General features: G+C 33.3%; 1 protein-coding gene across 1 annotated transcript; it reads left to right on the top strand.

The window, feature by feature from the left end:
• Window positions 1-8,257: 8,257 nt before the first annotated feature.
• On the top strand, window positions 8,258-18,167 carry MSRA5 (Peptide methionine sulfoxide reductase family protein). Its single transcript, XM_006852915.4, has 4 exons — window positions 8,258-8,754; window positions 11,773-11,885; window positions 11,961-12,105; window positions 17,903-18,167. Exons 1-4 carry the CDS (start codon window positions 8,470-8,472, stop codon window positions 18,098-18,100), a joined length of 741 nt encoding a protein of 246 aa, XP_006852977.2. The 5' UTR covers window positions 8,258-8,469; the 3' UTR covers window positions 18,101-18,167.
• The last annotated feature ends 537 nt before the right edge of the window (window positions 18,168-18,704 follow it).

Below are 18,704 nucleotides of genomic sequence, written 5' to 3' on the forward strand. Positions count from 1 at the left end.
TACCACCTAAGGTCGAAGATACCCTTCTTAAACCTGAAGCCTCCAAAGCCGGTATGAATGTGATAGAAAAAGTCCAGGATTGTAAATACGTTAACCTAGTAGAAAAAATAATAACCCAAAAATGGTTTACTAATATCAAAATTGTGGTTAAAAAAAAATACAGTTTCCAAACCACTGCCCTAATAGATTCAGGAGCTGACCTAAATTGCATTAACGAATGATTAGTTCCAACTAAATACTTTAGCAAGACTACCCAAGTTCTTAATACTGCCGATGGCAGCAAAATACTTATTAATTATAAATTAACAAATGCTGCATTATGCGATAATGGTGCTTGTTTCAAGTTCCCCTTCATAATGGTAAAAGGTTTAAGTCAACTTGTTATTTTAGGAACTCCCTTCTTAAATATGCTCTATCCAATTAAAATTGATGACACATGGATAGAAGCTAGTATTGAATGACATAAGGTTAAATTCACCTTTATTGATAAGCCAAGAATTCATGAAATCAATAACATTAAAGATAAAATTTCTTCTAAAGAAAAATTTCTTTATCATCTAAAAGAAGAAATAAAATACAAAAATATGGAAGAAAAATTATTACTTCCTGAGATTCAAAATAAAATTAAATCTCTGAAAATAGATATGGAAAGGAATATACGTGCAGATATCCCCAATGCTTTCTGGGATATAAAGCAACATATAGTTGAACTTCCCTATGAACCAGATTTTCTAGAAGGAAAAATTTCTACTAAAGCAAGACCTATTCAAATGAACAATAGGCTACTCGAAATCTGTAAAAGAGGAAATAAAAGAGTTATTGGACAAAAAGCTCGTCACCCTGGAGTTGCTCAGCCTTTTATGCAGAAAATGCCTCAGAGATTGAAAGAGGGGCTCTAAGACTGGTTATAAACTATAAACCACTCAACAAAGTTTTGAGATGGATCAGGTATCCAATCTCAAATAAAAGAGATCTCTTAGATAGACTGGCAAACGCTTGTATATTTTCAAAGTTTGGTCTTAAATCAAGCTATTAGCAGATCCAGATTGCCGAAAAAGATAAGTCAAAACTGATTTTAATGTTCCATTTGGATAATTTGAATGGAACGTTATGCCTTTCGGATTAAAAAATGCATCATCCGAATTTCAAAATATCATGAATGAGATCTTTAATCCCTATACCAAGTTCACGATTGTTTATATTGATGATGTACTTGTTTTCTCATAATCAATTGATTAATATTGGAAACATTTAAGTACATTTGTAAAAACAATAAAAAATGCTGGCTTAGTAGTTTTTGTGAGAAAAATAAATTTATGCCAGACAAAAATAAGGTTTTTGGGATACAATATTTTGCAGGGAAGAATCATTCCCATTGATAGAGCAATAGAATTCACATCTAAATTCCCATATGTGATCACGGGAAAAACTGAATTACAAAGATTTACTGGTTGTTTAAATTATACTTCTGACTTCTATAAAGATTTGGCCTTAGATGCAAAACCTTTATTCCAAAGGTTGAAAAAGCATCCTCCAGAATGGACCGAAGAACATGCTAAGGCAGTCAGAAAAATTAAAATAAAAGTCAAGGAATTATCATGTTTAGCCCTATCAAGTGCTACACCATTCAAAATAGTAGAAACAAACGCCTCAAAACAGGGACTTGGTGCTGTTTTAAAACAAAAAATGAATAATCAAGAGCAATTGGTCCAATTTATCTCTAAAACCTGGAACCCAGCCCAACAAAATTATTCAACAGTGAAAAAGAAAATACTTGCTATTATCCATGCTGTTACGAAATTTTAAAGTAACCTGTTGAACCAATCATTCCTTATAAGAACTGACTGTAAAGCAGCCAAGGACATCCTTCAAAATGATGTAAAAAATCTCGTTTTAAAGAAAATTTTCGCAAGATGGCAAGGTATTATCTCTACTTTAGAAATTACTATCGAATATATTAATGGCAACACCAATTATTTGTCTGACTTCTTGACACGAGAGTTTTTGCAGGGAGGGCAGAAGGAGCCAACAAAGGAAGCTAGAAATAATCCCTAGTCCAGGGTCATCCCTAGCATCACCATCAACTCCAAATGCTCTAATAAGAAGGCAAATACAAAATATTTATATATCTCCCCATCAAATACCAATAAGTACTAAAACTACATATTTGGAAACAACATATATTCCTTTGCTGATTATAGAAAATGATCATCAGTCAAAAAACCCGACTGAAATAGCTGCCTTATACCTCAGGCAACATATGCATCCTAATACGGGTGACAGATGCAAAGAATTGTATGAAAATATTCTTATGGAAACAGGTTTTGTTTTCATAGTTCACCATTATCAAAATAATGATATAGAAATAGCATACTCCAAATTCCAAATCAAAAAGGTTATTTCTTACGGAGAATGGGGACTAGATCCTTTAAAACAAATGATCATCAATAGGAAAGGATTTAAAATCATGTAACTACTTTGAATATATAAAGGCTTGGGATGAAGTCTTTTCATACCAGAATACAAAAAATTCACATAACTGGTATATTCAATTTAAAATAACTGAGCCAAATGAGTTCCCAAATTGGTTTAAAAATTGGTTCTCTATATGGGGATCAACAAACCAAATTCTACCAACAGAACTACAAATTTCACAGAGAAAATGCTCTGAATATAATAAGCAAAGTCTTAAAAGAGACTATCATATATATTTTATGACCTTATATCAGGTCCCGTGGATTTTAAAATGGGATTATCAAGTCTCAGAAGATGATATGGACAAGTTGGATTATATTCCCGAATTAAGAAGACAACTCCATATCAAATGGTGGGACAGTTATAAAAAAGAATCCCTAAATCCAAACAAAATAAAAATGAAACGTATACCTTCAGTTTCACCTCAAAAGTAAAAAATGGAAATATCAGAATATGTTGCAATACCACAGCAACAAAACCCCAAACTATCCAAAGAAGAGCTTAAAAGGAAGCTCTAGAGTGCAATAGACGATAATATGGAAAAGATATCCACCTCCACCCAAAGTGACGAACAAGAAGACTACAGTCTTAAGAACGGTGATGATTGTGCAGGAATTGAATTTTCTTCAAAATAAAGAAAATTCACAGAGGGACTAGAACAACTCCACCCTAATCCAGGACACATGTCCTAGAAAAACGACAAGTTACTGTAGCCACTAGCTGCTTTTCACTGTAGCCACTGCCGACAATCACTGTAGCCACTACTTGCTCTTCACTGTAGCCACTACGGACAGAAATCACTATATAGGAAAACACTACGCAACGCCTATAGGCGAAAATGAATAGTGATTTCGCCTACCCCCATCACCGTTCAAAGTTCATTGCGCGGTTACGATTGCCCGGTAATTTTTTATTTTTCATTTTCTTTTCTACAAATTGGAATGACCTGAAAATTGGAACTTGTATTAATCAAAAATAGGGAAATCTTCGAAAATTATATAAAAAAAATATTTTACATGAAAAAAATTGATCAAAATACCCCAGAAAAGTTTCGGGGTATTTTGATCACTTTATTTTTCACAGATAATTTTTTTTATATTTTAATTAGATGCGCCTCAGTAAGATGTACATACCCTCCAAATTTCAGGTCATTCTAATTTTAAAAATAAAAATAAAAATAAAACACTACTGGATAATCGTGACCGCACGAAGAAATTTGGCCGATGATGAGGGTAGGCGAAATCACTATTCATTTTCCCCTATAGGCATTGAAAAGACTTTTCCATTATATATATATATATATATATATATATATATATATATATATATATATATATATATATATATATATATATATATATATATATATATATATAGGAAAAGTCTTAAAAATACCTATAGGCAAATTGCTATAGTGTTTCGCCCCCGTCGCAGACATGCTATGTCCATGACGGTTTTGCCTAAAAATCACCACAAACCTATAGCCATAGCGATTTTTGTATATTTTTTGCATCAATTTTGCGTGAAATATCCCGTCATGGACACGTTATATCCATGGAAAACCGCCACAATCTTTAATCCATGCCGTTCGAAAAAAATCAAAGAACGTCGAGCCTATGGGTGAAAATACTTTTCCTTTTCACCCATAGGTGAGTTGTAGTCTCTTCTATATATATAGGAAAAATCTTCCCAATGCCTATAGGCGAAAATGAACAGTGATTTCGCTTACTTTCGTTACTGTCCAAAGTTCATCGCACGATCACGATCGTTTGGTAGTATTTCATTTTTCATTTTTTTTCTACAGATCGTATTGACCTAAAATTTTGATCGTATGTACATCTTAGTGAGACACACTTAATAAAAATATATAAAAAAACATTTCCAAAACATTTGATCAAAATACGCCCAAAAAGTTTCATGTAAAATATTTTTGGTCAATATTTTCATGTCAAACAGTTTTTTTGAAATTTTTCGTAGATTCACCTATTTTTTATGAATCCATACTCCAACTTTCAGGTCATTCCGATTTGTAGAAATAAAAATAAAAAATGAAACACTACCAAACAATCGTGACCTTGCGACGTACTTTAGACGGTGAAGAGGGTAGGCGTAATTACTGTTCATTTTCGCCTATAGGCGTTGGGAATATTTATATGCGAAATGAATAGTAATTTCACCTACCCTCATCACCATCCAAACTTTATCGCACGGTCACAGTTGTCCAGTAGTATTTAAATTTTCATGTTTTTTCTACAAATCTAAATTACTTGAAATTTAGAGCGTATGTATATATTAGTGAGGTGCACCTAATAAAAATATGAAAAAAATAATTTGTAAAATATAAATTGATCAAAATATCCCCTAAAATTTATGGGGGTATTTTTATCAATTTATATTTTAAGAATGTTTTTTTTTCATATTTTTATTAGGTGTGCCTCACTAATATGTACACACGCTCCAAAATTCAGATTATTCCAATTAGCAAAATAAAAATGAAAATTAAAACACTACCAGACAACTGTGACCGTACAATGATGTTTGAATGGTGATGAGGGTGGGCAAAATCACTATTCATTTTCCTCTATAGGCATTTTGTAGTATCATCTTATATATATATATATATATATATATATGAAAAAGTCTTCCCAACGCCTATAGACGAAAACTGAAGAGTGATTTCTCCTACCCTCATCACCGTCCAAATTTCATCATACGATCACGATTGTGTAGTAGTCTTTTATTTTTAAGTTTTTTTCTATAATTCGGAATGACCTGAAATTTAGAATGCATATATATCTTACTGAGGCACATCTAATAAAAATATAAACAAAATTATCTGTGAAAAAATGATCAAAATACCCCTTAAATTTTTCAGGGGTATTTTGGTCAATGCTTTTCATGTAAAATATTTTTTTTTATTTTTCGAAGATTCCCCTATTTTTTATGAATACATGATCCAAATTTTAGGTCATTATGAATTATAGAAAGAAAATGTAAAATACATAAATATATATATATATATATATATATATATATATATATATATATATATATATATATATATATATATATATATATGTTTGTGTGTGTGTGTATAGATATGTCTTGGTTGGGTTAACCTAGACTCTGAACTTACTTGAGTCCATGGTTTTGGACCCTAACCCGGTCCACCGGTTTAAAACTTGGACTCGGACCCGGAGCCAAACCAAGATTGGATCGACTCATGCAGGTAAAATGGGCTCGGGTGGCCGAGCTGGCCCTGCCCAAAAGAACTAGGGCTTGGGCCATGAAATGTAGTCTGTGGGCCAAGCTAGGGCTAAGCAACCATGGAGGGTATGGCCAAACTACGCTTGGGGCAAGGTTGGTTGCGTTCGGGCGACACACTTTTGCTTTGTTTTTTTCTTTTGTTTTTCTTTTTATTTTATTTGGCCCAGCCCCACCTTGGTGGGGCTGGGAGCCCGATCCATTACCACTTACCACCCGTACGGACGGGACGGTCCCGACCATAGTTAGCAAGTTGAGGACTATCAATAAATCGGTTCACCATGAAATAAAAAGAAAATCGTTTTTATTTTAAAAAGTGAGATGAAAAATTGGGTAAAAAATACGGATCGTCAAAAATACTTCATATAAAGATATCGTTAGTATATCGGATTAGGCTCAAAAAATTGGAATAAAAAAATCAGCTAAATTTATAATATTAGAAATTTTCAAATTTTAAAAAATAAAAATTATGTCAAAGCCATCAATAACTAGTTCATCTATAAAATTTTTACTAAACTAATAGATCTAAATCAATTAATTGAGATGTCTCGTGACTCTCATGCAATCATCTAATATTAAATACATAATTAACTTGTATATACCAAAAAAAATTGTACCATATAAATCTACCCATTAAATACTTTAAGAAACATCACACCTACTTATTACATCCCAAAAACAATATAATATATGAGTAATGATCCTATGAGACCCTCCCACACCTATGTGTGTAGGACCCCAATGATCATCATTAAATTTGTCACAAATCTCTAGAAAAGTTATCACATGGGTGTGGGACTTGACTTTTCTAGATATATGTGTCAAATTTAATAGTGATCATTTGGAGTCCTACACACATGGGTGTGGGAGGGTCTTATAAGATCATTACTCATAATATATAAATGGAGTGCGGTTTGTATAGAGCCGAGGTTCTAAACCATCAAATTAGGGCCCGCCTTCAAATAGTGGCGAGAAGTATAGTTTCAATATTGGAAAATTTTGACTAGCATTAAAATATATTTTTCATATTTAATTATAAAATCTAAAACTTCAAAAATAGTGTAGATTGAGTAGATCTATCAAAACTTGAATAACTAAAAATTGATGGTCAAAAAATGCGCTACAATATACACTATTCCCAAAACTTGAAATTCATTTTTTTCTGAAGTCCAAGCATCTTGAGGTCAAGATGATCAATTTGAAAATATTTGAGCATCAAAACAACCTCTTGCAGTGAAATTTTTTATGTAGGTTCTAATTTGATTGTTTAGAGCCTAGGCTCTATATAAACTTTTCTAATATAAATTTATTCATTAAATACTTTAATTATAGTATGATGATAAATATATTATATAAATTTATTTATTAAATACTTAAACATCACACCCACTCCCACTGGGCAGGTACAAAAATATACACAATTTTTGTTTTCTCATTACAAGGATTTAACTATAGTATGGTTATTATAGTCACTCCATAACTATGGTTAAATTTTTTTGAATTTTTTTAATTGAAAAGAGGCTCGTACAAATTTGGGTTTCACATCTTTGTGTTTACGGTTTAGAGAGAGGAGGAAGAAGGAAGAATGAGAAGAAAGTTATGGTTTAGAGAGAAGAGGAGGAAGAAGGAAGAGAAGAAAATAGGGCTGGCACAAACCTTAATGGAAGAGGCCCTAACTGATTTATAGAAAAAGAAAATGAAGATGGGATGCTAATTTGGGATAGTTTAAAGAGGGCTTTTCTCTCTGGTTTGGGATGTCGTTTGAGAGAAAGCTCTCTGGTTTGGGATGTCGTTTGAGAGAAAGCCCTAACTATAAAGCCCTAACTATACTGAAACAGCAAGCACAGCTGAAGGACTAGGACAATTTCTTGCTCCTGTAAGTTTACAATTTACACTATATTGTTTATCTTTGTTATCACATAATCAAAAGCAAAATATTGATTATTTGGTCCTATAGTCACACTATCTTTTCTCATTCATCAGTCAAAGACTATGTTTTGAGCTCTAATTTGTGCCATAAACAGTCTTTTTCATAAAAACAATTATCACAAATAATCACATAAATTTGCATATATATGATTTTTTTTACACAATAATTTACTTTACAAAATAATTTGTACACAATAATTTACTTTTACAAAATGATTTGCTGTAAACAATATTTCATTTACACAATGATTTTCCATAATAACACTGAAATCTGCATCTATTTGTTTAAGTTATAAAAAAAAAGGAAAAAAAATCCATACCTTCAATCTGCAACTGTGGCTTTGAAGAACATAGTGGGGATAAAAATTTTTATTTTAGGTTTTTTTTAAATAATATTTTTTTTTCAAAAGCATGAAAGCAGCAATGGTTGCAATATATATCTTTCAAAAAAAATTTATAGGTAAAAAATGATACGACTTTTTGGCCAGATTTAAATCGTATAATTAAAAAAACTCGTTTTAAACATTTTTATGAAAACAGAGCTACTTTTTTTTGACCTTTTAAAAAATGCGCCGTTTAAAACTGTTCCATAAAAACACCGATTTAATTAAACCATCGCCGATTAAACGGCGATTTGCTAACTATAGGCCCGAACCGATTGCCAGTCCATTTTTGGACTTTTTTAATTTAAAAAATAAATGTAGTGCTGCATCGCTTCAGCCTCTTTCTTCTAAATTTCCAAGACGCCTTAATTCTGTAACCCCGTCCATAAGCTGAAGGTCTGCTTTGTCCTGTAGGGAAATGAGGCATTTGAAAACGCCTCTGGCTTTTCTAGGGTTTGCTCTTCTAGCTCTGTTAACAGCAGAAAGAGTACTCTGCATTCGCTCTCTGGATGGATCACAGATAGTTATGGTGGAGAGAAATGAGGCATGGAAAACAGCTGTGTTCGCTTTGGGAAGTTTCTGGAGAGCCGAAGCATCATTTGGTTGCTTGCCTGGTGTGATTCGGACACTTGCAGTCTATGCAGGGGGGACCAAGACTAATCCAGACTATCGTAGCCTTGGTGATCATGCCGAAGCTGTGCAAGTAAACTTTGATTCACAATTACATCTTTTGTATTAGAAATTATGGCCATGGATTGGATTTTAAGGTTGCTCATTGATTTTCTCTCTCTAGTTTCTTGTTTTGATTTTGAGTTGATGATGAATTAGGTTTTTTTTTATTTTTTTTTCATTTGAATGGTTCGATCTAATTGATTGGTTCATATGATGATGATTTAGCTGTTTCTTTTAAAGTTGAGATTGCTTTTTAATAATTTAATGTCTGTATTTTCAGGGGATGGTTCTGAACCCATTCAAGTGAGCTCAACTCATAGTTACTTCTCTCTTTTCCAGAAATCTTATTCTTCGCTTGAACTTTAAGATTCCTTGTTCACTTTCATTTTCTTTTTCTTTTTGATAAGATCATGAGCTGATTATATAAGCTTTTGATATGATTATGAGCTGATTATATAAGTTGTTCTATTGTGAGTGCTTAGATCCACTACATTAGCTGATATGGATAAATTAGCAACTCTTTTGAAATTTAGCTCCTTTTTTTTGCAATTTAATAACAGAAATTGTTAGACTTTATCGGAAATTTAATAATAATAATAATAATAATAATAATAATACTATTATTAATATTAGTATTAATATTAATAATGATATTAATAGTAATGATAATAAAAAATTAATATAGATATTGATATTACTATAGGGAAAATTGTTTCCTGCGGGCTGGACCGCATTTCTACATATGCGGTCCAGAAAGTGTACAGCATCCATCTTAAAGATGGATGCAAGTAGGTGTTCCATCTAAAAAACAATGGAAACCAACGGTCCCAATGTTTTCTTAGTAGAATTATTATTTCTAGTTTTTAAAATTTATTTATTTTTTTATATTCATGATCTCCATTTTAGAGATTACATGTCCTTAAAATTTAAGTCTTAAAATCCATCTCAAAAATAGATTTATTAAGAGGCCTGCATTTCTACATATGCAGGCTTGGCCGCATAGAAACAGGGTCCTTGATATAGATATTAATATTATTAACAATAATGATAATAATAATAATGATAATAACAGTAATAATAATCATAATCTAGTTCTTCTTGTGAAACTAAGATTATGTTTTTGCTATTGTTATTTCAGAGATTGTTAGACTTCATTTCAATTTGGATTCTAGATAAAGATTACTCCTGCATACCTGCTGATGGTTGCTACCATTCAGTTTCGTTTAGAAAAAAACAAAAGATGAAGATTCTCATGTATGTATGAAAAATGTTTTTGTCTTAACTGCAATAAGGAGGTTGAGAATGAAGGGGGTCATTGGCTTATGTTTTGGCAAATCAGTTATTGTAAAGTTTCAGTCATTTCTCAGAATCTTTTTTAAATGTATTCATTTTTTCTTGGAAAAAAGTATTATGGTTTTCAAATAGTGAAGTAAATTCTCAATATCAAAGAAAAAGGTATCTACCAATTGATTTCGGCTACCTTCTCAACAAGAATGCATTTTATGTCCTTGAGTCCAACAAGGATTGATAACTCATAATCTTATTCCATTTTCGTGCACTTTTACTCCATGGATTTCCCAATTATTTTGAATCATTCAAGATTTCAAGCCCCATTGACACATCTAGTTTATGTGCAACAGTGGTCTATTTCCCACCCCTGCTTTTCCATCACCCTGTAATTTATGCTTCATTCCACATGCTTGTGATCTCTAGCTGTGGAACTGGGCCCCCTAGATGATCTTCATATTAGGAGTGAAATATAATTAATTCCTGCCTTCATGACTGCTGAGTTCTCTTAATTTTAAACCAATCCAGCTTTTACCACTCGCCATCTTGGGCATTTAGTTCAACCTTGTGCACATATTTAATTGGCTCGTCTCCAAAACCATACTCAGATTTCAGTTCCTTGCATTTTTCCGACCTTCTAATTTTGCATTATATATTTATGAATTGCACTTTCAACCGTGGCTATTTTCTTCTCTTCTTGATAATGGTAACAACATGTTCCATTGAATCATCTCCTCGCCATCCCTTTTTGTTGTTGAAAACTTCAATATGAGGCCTTTCTCCGGCACCAGAGCTGCCTCTTGGGCTTTATGGCAATAAACTATATTGCATGAAACTGGTTAAGAGATGCAGTCTCGTTTCCTCAGTTATGTGACTTTTTGTCAAGGGGCTTTTCCAAGATTGCTACATCATTTGTGAATAATCATTCTTATGGGCAGCATCACTACTCTGTGCATTCTCAGTGTAATTCTTGTTCTATTATTTTGTCATATGAATGCGTGGAATACAATTCATTGGTTAATGTTGATTATCATGAGGAGTTGGTAGCTCATAATTATCTGCCTCCCAATTTCTGAATCTCAAATGGCATTTGATGGCGGACCTTGATGGTCCCAAACAAGCTCCTCGCACTTAATTTGAGAAATTCCTGACACGGTTATTTGAGGAAACTAATGACAAAGTAGCCTGAGTCGCCTCACTTCTTTGTTCACTGCTTTGTCTCTCGCTAGGGTGCTCGGTTTTCCAATCCTATCTCATCTCTTGGCGAATATGTTAATGGAAACACCCCTTAGTTGTGGAATAATCTACATAGCTGTTGATTCAGTTTTAGATGTCATTCACTGGAGTTAATTTAGTCTCATCTTAAGGTTAAGGTGAAGTAAAAAGACTATCTTCATTTGCCATTTGTTAAGCCACCATATGGGAGAAATCTTTCCCTTTATAATACTTTCTGATATGGATCAGTCAAATCTTCATATGATTGCATAATATGCATACGATTGCAGAAACTTCATGTCTTTTTGCCTATGTAGATTCTATTATTCTTTGGGATTTGCTTGGGTGGTATTCCAAGTTGTTGATGTAACGCTTGAAGTTGTTGATTCCCCCTCTCCCCCTGTGTTTCACTCCTTTGTTTCTTTGCTTTATTTCTTGGTTTCCACAGTATTCTAGTTTTCTATGTACATTTAAAGAGTCGTTTTCTCAGATATGTCTTTCAGAAAGCAGTAACCCATAGAAGTAATGCAATTTTCTAACCTTGCAGGTTGATTATGATCCAAAGTTAATTAATTATAGGCAGCTTTTGGATGTCTTTTGGGCTAGTCACGATTCCACACAGGTTTTTGGTCAAGGTCCTGATGTAGGTAACCAATACAGGTAATCAGTAACTAGATGTAACAAATACTATCTTTGTGCAAAGTTCTATGGTATGTATTTAATATAATATTTTAGGTCAATAATTTTCAATAATGGAACTGAGGAGGCGAGGATGGCTGCTACTAGCAAAGAGAAAGAACAGGCTAAAATAAAAAGCAGCCTGGTGATAACACAAATTGAGCCATTGGGAGCTATCTATCCTGCAGAATATGAGCACCAGGTAAAGTATCTTTAGGGTGTTCCATTTCTTTTTAGCGATTTGAGCATGACTTGACATTTAGAATAGCTCATGGATGCCAAGTCTTGGTCATATCATTTACTCTTGTGAATAATTGTGGAACACAATGGAAACTGCAAATCCTTGATTTCTCTCAAAAAAAACAAAAAGAAAATGCAAATCCTTGACATTGCAAATGACTGGTCAATTGGACTTTACATATGTATTGATGGATGACTAGATTCTTGCATCGATCGTAGAATATTTTACATGCGCAGATGCTAGGAGAACCATCTAACCTAGACCAGCAATCAATGTAGTGGGATTGAGTTTTGAACATTTCATGTGCTCACTCATGAAAGAATAACAAAGTTGTTTTCTAGTTGATGTTCCCATTTCATTTCTATTTGATAAATCTGATTACTGAACTTAATCATGTGTGATTTTGAATAGCATACTATTTGAAATGTTATAGATTTATATGACTGACTATGATTCTAAACGAATTCTAAGTCTTTAATTGAGAAAGAAAGACATGATGGTAGTAGTTTTCATTTTTAGTTTATTTTTGATAAAATTAGAAATCATTTTTCCTGAATGGAATATGGAAGTGACCCTCATCTGAGAACCCTACCCGCAAGCAACTAGGAATAAGATGGAACTCCACATAAATCCAACACTGAGCTTCATAGAACAGGGGGCCTGCACCCTACTAGGAAGCTATAGAACACCCAGGTTGAACTCTAAACTAAACTATCCAAAATAGTGGGGTTCAACCCATATTCTTTCAGAACTGTCTCACATTATCGAGGTGCAATTTTCATAAGAAATTATCGTTTTCTTTATCGGTGCTTCATTTGAAGATATTACCTCCTGAGCATATCTTGACATTTAGAAAAGCTCACGGATGCCAATTCTTGGTCATATCATTTATGCTTGTGAAAAATTATGTAATACAGTGGAAATTGCAAATCTTTGATTTCTCTCTCAAAAAAAAAAACTGCAAATCCTTGACATTGCAAATGACTGGTTAATCGGACTTTACATATGTATTGATGAATGACTAGATTCTTGCATCATTATTAGTGGGTGAATCGTAGAGTATTTTATGTGTGCATATGCTAGGAGAACCATCTAACCTGGACCAGCAATCAATGTAGTGGGATAAAGTTTTGAACATTTCATGTGGTCACTCATGAAAGAATAAGAAAGTTGTTTTATAGTCGATGTTTGCATTTCATTTCTATTTTATGAGTCTGATTACTGAACTTAATCATGTGTGATTTTAAATAACATACTATTTGAAATGCTTATAGATTTCTATGACTGACTGTGAATCTAAAAGAATGCTAAGTCGTTAATTGAGGAAGAAAGACATGATGCCAGTAGTTTTCAATATTAGTTTATTTTTTATAAAATTAGGAATCATTTTTCTTGAATGGAATATGGACGTAACCCTCATCTGAGAACCCTACCCGCAAGCAACTAGGAATAAGATGGAACTCTACAATAAAGTCCAACACTGAGCTTCATAGAACAGGGGGCCTGCAGCCTACAAGAAAGCTATAGAACACTCAGGTTGAACTCTAAACTAAACTATCCAAAATAGTGGGGTTCAACCCATATTCTTTCAGAACTGCCTAACTTTGTCGAGGTGCAATTTTCATAAGAAGTTATCGTTTTCTTTATCGGTGCTTCATTTGAAAATATTACCTCCTCCATACAACACACTACTCGTCTTTTGCCGTTATTGATGTTGATGTTATAAGTAGCTTGCAATTTTCCAGCATTCAATATTTGAAAACTTGTCTTAGGAGTTGGCTTAGTCCTGAGCTGTCACCCCTTTGAAATTCAGCAAGTTCTGCTGGAGTACTGGGTCTGAAAATTATTGAATAATAGTAATTTATAGAAAACCTTGAGACCTAGTAAAACTCAAACAATTCTATTGCTTAAACCTGCGGGTAGTACCCGTGCGAGTTGGCAGCATGTCTGTAGCCTTACATGAGTCTATGTGCTATATAGTCCTCATGTCCAATCAACAGCAAGAGTTAACCACCATATGAATCATCTCATGTACCGGCCGGCTCACTCTCTTCCCCTCACCACATTTCCCTTTAAACATAGCAGTGTTTTCTTTTTTGAGTACCAAACCAATTGTTCTTTTTTATGTGATTGTAGGTGCATAGCCTTATATTTTTGCATTTAGCTGGGTGCATGCACTTCTCCTTTAATTTTGAATTTTTCTACTCTGTTAATGAATCTGGTGCAAGAAACGTGCCACCCTGTGTCTTGTTGAAAATGCGATACAAAAATGTAGGAGTTGGGATCCATGTCTCTCTTTAAGTGGATTTGTGGGTAAGTTATGGGTTATGGAATTGTGGTAGGAGTTATCTTACAATGGGTATTTATTTTCTACTCTCTCTCTTTTGTGGTTAGTTATCTTAATAGGTAGGTATGAGTTGTAGTAGGGAGTTATCTTCTACTCTCTCTCGTGGTTAGTTATCTTAATAGGAAGGTATGAGTTGTAGTAGGGAGTTATCTTCTACTCTCTCTCGTGGTTAGTTATCTTAATAGGAAGTTATGAGTTGTAGTAGGGAGTTATCTTCTACTCTCTCTCTCGTGGTTAGTTATCTTAATAGGAAGTTATGAGTTGTAATAGGGAGTTATTTAAAGTTGGCCTTTAAATTTGAGTTGGAAGTTCTCTGTCCAAACTTTTGATATTCAAAACATTGTTTTGAGAGAGCAATAGTGATCACGTATTTTAACAATAACCCAAGAGTGGTATCAGGTTGCCAAGGTGTGGAGATTTATTACTTGGATAGGAGATTTAGGACCAGCAGAGACATGACTCAAAGGAGAGCGATAGAAATTTAAACTTTTTTATTTAATTTCTTGTATTATTCCATATAACGAACAATAGTAGTCCAAGTATTTCTCAACCATCAATTCTAATTTTCAAAAGTGAATTTTATGTGCATTAGAATATTTAAATGAAAACAATGTTTGGGTCTTATAAAAAAAAAATATTCTAAGTGATTCTGCAAAATAAAAATAAAACAAAAATATTTCAGTCTTGATTAAAATGCTAAATGATTTGTAGTGAAAAAAAAAAAAAAAAAGAAATGAAGAAAAAGAAAAGTTTTTAAATGTGGTGTTCTTGGAAAAGGAGTGTTTTTTCTATTTTAATTTCATGTACAAGATTTTCAATAATATTATGAGGTTTTCATCTTTCTTTTTTTTAATGTAGACATTAGACATTAGACATTAGGGCTTCAAGATTTTCAATATTTTTCTTTATTTGATAATTGTTTTATTCTCTTAGAATTCTCATATTCTCTTATTTAACGTTTTCAATTTCAATAATTTATTTCTTTTTCGTCAATTGCGATATAGGTCTTTTTTGATAATTTTGTAAATTGGTATTTCAATCTTTTGCTTTTGGCAAATTTGCGTATGTTTTTAGGAGTAGAAATTGCCATATGTATTAGATTTCGTTTCTACAAAAAAAATAAATTGCAAACCCGCCTTTTTTTTGACTTCTCATTGCATCTCTATGTCTTCTAATGACATAACACTCTAATGACATAACACTCTAGGACTCTAGGACTACGGCTCTTCTCAAAAAAATATTTTTATGTGCCTCATTAGGCACCATCATACATTTTTCATGACATGCATACGGTCGTTTTTTGAAAAAAGCATTTTTCTATCCGTTTACGTGGCATCTTCATGGTATGACATATTAGGATTATGGTCTTTTTAAAAAAAATATTTTCCTATGCCTTTACCTGGCATCTTTGTGCCCTTTCGTGGCATAAGACTATGGCTTTTTTTATTTCTCATACACTAGGTATGGATTTCTCATAACAATGGTTCATGAACCCTTTTCATAATTTTTTTTTTTTTTTTAAATCTCGTTTCACAGTGGGAACTCTCCAATTTTGTTTACCTTTTTTTTAAAAAAAAAATCTCTTCCTTTTCCAAGAACACCAAGAACTGTTCCTTTTTTTCTTGTTCTCATTGCAAATCACTTAGCATTTTTAATCAAGATTCAAATCTTTTTGTTTTATTTTGCAAAATCACTTAGTATTGTTTTTTTTATCCAGACTCAAATATGTTTGTTTTATTTTGCAAAATCACTTAGTATTTTTTTTTTATCAAGACCTTCTTTCATTTTAATATTCCAATACTTATAAAAATTGGAGTCGATGGTTGAGAAATATTTATATGTTTGTCATATGGAATAATGTAGGAAATTAAATAAATAAATAAATTTAAATTTCTATCGCCTCTCCTTTGAGTTTTTCTAAATCTCCACTCCAATGCCCATCTCTTTGGCAACTGTGCTCTCCAATGCTTATCTTTTTCACAACCTGTGTTTTGTTATCCAATTTGAGCATCTAATCAGGATGATGATGCAAGGAACTTGCCACCCTGTGTCTGCATGATGAATGCAATCTTGTATGAGCTTCTCATTGGAATGATGAGAAGCAGTGTTTAAAAAATTATCTATTTAGTTTGAGCTTCTTATTAGAATGATGAGAAGCGCAGTGTTTAAAAATCATCGATTTAGTTTGAGCTTCTCATTGAAATGATGAGAAGCCGTGTTTAAAAAATCGTCGATTTTCGATCCAGATCAAAGATCTTCTTAAGCCATTTGGTTCTTATAATATATCGGGAATTGGTCGAGTCTTCTCTAAAACTAGATGGTTTGGATCGGTCTGTACTGATTCTCTTACGAAGCTAGACCGGTCTATTAGAGCATCGGTACATCGTTTTAAGAAGTTTGAATTTTTTTTTTACTAAAAAGAGGTGGCAATGGGTCCACCCTCCATTATAATTTTTAAAAAAAGAATTAAAGAGAAGTGGCCAACCCTCTACTTCCTTTTTTACCCAAAGACTTTTTTTATTACTTGTTAGGAATGGCTTACAACCTTTATGATGAGTAGCTCAATCCATCCTAGCCGATAACCCTTATGAGCTACCTCATCTTAATGTTTCTCTCTCTCTCGTTGACCTTCTTCTTCCCTCACTCTTTTGTTACATTGGGCATTCTCTTCGGTGCTCATTTTATTTCACATCAAAGCACAACCAGTGCATCACGAGGTTTAAGGCGTTATAAATTTGAGGGAAGGGAAGGGTAGGGATGGATGTGGTTTCGCACTACCTAAAATGAGGTGGCTCATAAAGGTTGGGGCCAATCATATAAAGAAGCAATTTGGTAACAAAAGTAGTGGACTACGTTGCTACTTCTCTTCAAAAAGAAATTTAGAGTTATAAAGGAGGGTCGACCCCATCGCCACCTTCTAATAAAAAAATTTGTGTACTTTTGAAATTTTAAATTATAAATGAGGGTGGCCCATTGCCACCTCTTTTAATAAAAAAATTTTATACTTTTTAAACCGGTTCACAGACAGACTACTGGTTCTTTAATAGAACTGTCCACTTCCATCATAAAACTGTTGAGTTTTAAGGTAGAGTCAACCAGTTCTTGATATATTATAGGAACTGAATTGCTTAAGATCTTTTATCTAGATTGTCGATTTTTTAAGCACTAGTGAGAAGCATAGGTGCTTATAACATGGTCTTAGGGAAAACTAATTCACGCTTGACGGACGCTTTGACATCGTCTCAAGTGACCCGTAATTCTCAATGCATGTGAAATGGCATTTTCATTAGTGGCTCTTGTTTTTTGTTAAATCAACCATTATCTACCAATCCTTGCGTGATGTCTTACACTATTTTTGTTCGTTATGCATCATAGTCCCGACGACAAATAATATTTGGGATTGTTGTGCAGAAATTTGAGCTTAGACGGCACCCCTTTCTCCTCCAGCTCATGGGAAACTTGCCAGATGAGGAGCTTGTGCAATCTCGATTGGCAACAAAGCTCAATAGTTATGCTGCTGGGTTGTGCCCTCCTGCTACCCAGAAGTTGATGGATTCAAAGATAAATGACATCCTAAAAAAGGGATGGCCCATTTTGCAAGAGTTGTAAAACATTTTTATCCTCCCTTTGATTATATAAAGGGCTTGGTTCTTTATGGAAATTGTTTTGGCAAAAACAATCTTATTCATCAAACTAAAATGCTACAACATAGATGGAAGTATCACTCTCCTGTTTTCCTCTTGGTTTCCCTTTCAAAAACTGCCAATAATAGAGTGGCATGAACATAGAACTTGGGATACATAGATGTAAGCATCACTCTTAAGTTTTTTGGTTTCTCTTTCAAAAATTGCCAATAATAGAGTGGCATGAACATAGAACTTGGGATACATAGATGTAAGTATCACTCTTCTGTTTTCCTTTTGGTTTCTCTTTCAAAAATTGCCAATAATAGAGTGGCATGAACATAGAACTTGGGATGCAGAAAAGAGTTACAGCTGATGGCAAAGAAAAAGAAAAAACCAATAGCAAATTGAAGTCTATTGGACAGAGTCATTCATCTTCAGTGGTGGTCCTTCCCCTTTGCCTCTGCTTTCTGGCAGGACTTTGCCTTGCCCTGGGAAAAAAAGAATTACATTGAGGCAGTGAGTTGCAATAGTGCACCGCTATTTTTTGAAAAAGAATGGAATTTTTTCAAATTATTATTCTTGAACGA

The sequence above is a fragment of the Amborella trichopoda genome, chromosome 9 (genome assembly GCF_054954075.1).
Source record: "Amborella trichopoda isolate Santa Cruz 75 chromosome 9, AtrichopodaSantaCruz75HAP2 v2.0, whole genome shotgun sequence".
NCBI lineage: Eukaryota > Viridiplantae > Streptophyta > Magnoliopsida > Amborellales > Amborellaceae > Amborella > Amborella trichopoda.

Excerpts from the sequence above, each read along its gene's own strand:
- MSRA5 (XM_006852915.4), top strand. The coding sequence starts at position 8,470 with ATGAGGCATTTGAAAACGCCTCTGGCTTTTCTAGGGTTTGCTCTTCTA. Across the intron at positions 8,755-11,772 it reads ATCATGCCGAAGCTGTGCAA|GTTGATTATGATCCAAAGTT; the intron begins GTAAACTTTGAT and ends CTAACCTTGCAG. Across the intron at positions 11,886-11,960 it reads GATGTAGGTAACCAATACAG|GTCAATAATTTTCAATAATG; the intron begins GTAATCAGTAAC and ends ATAATATTTTAG.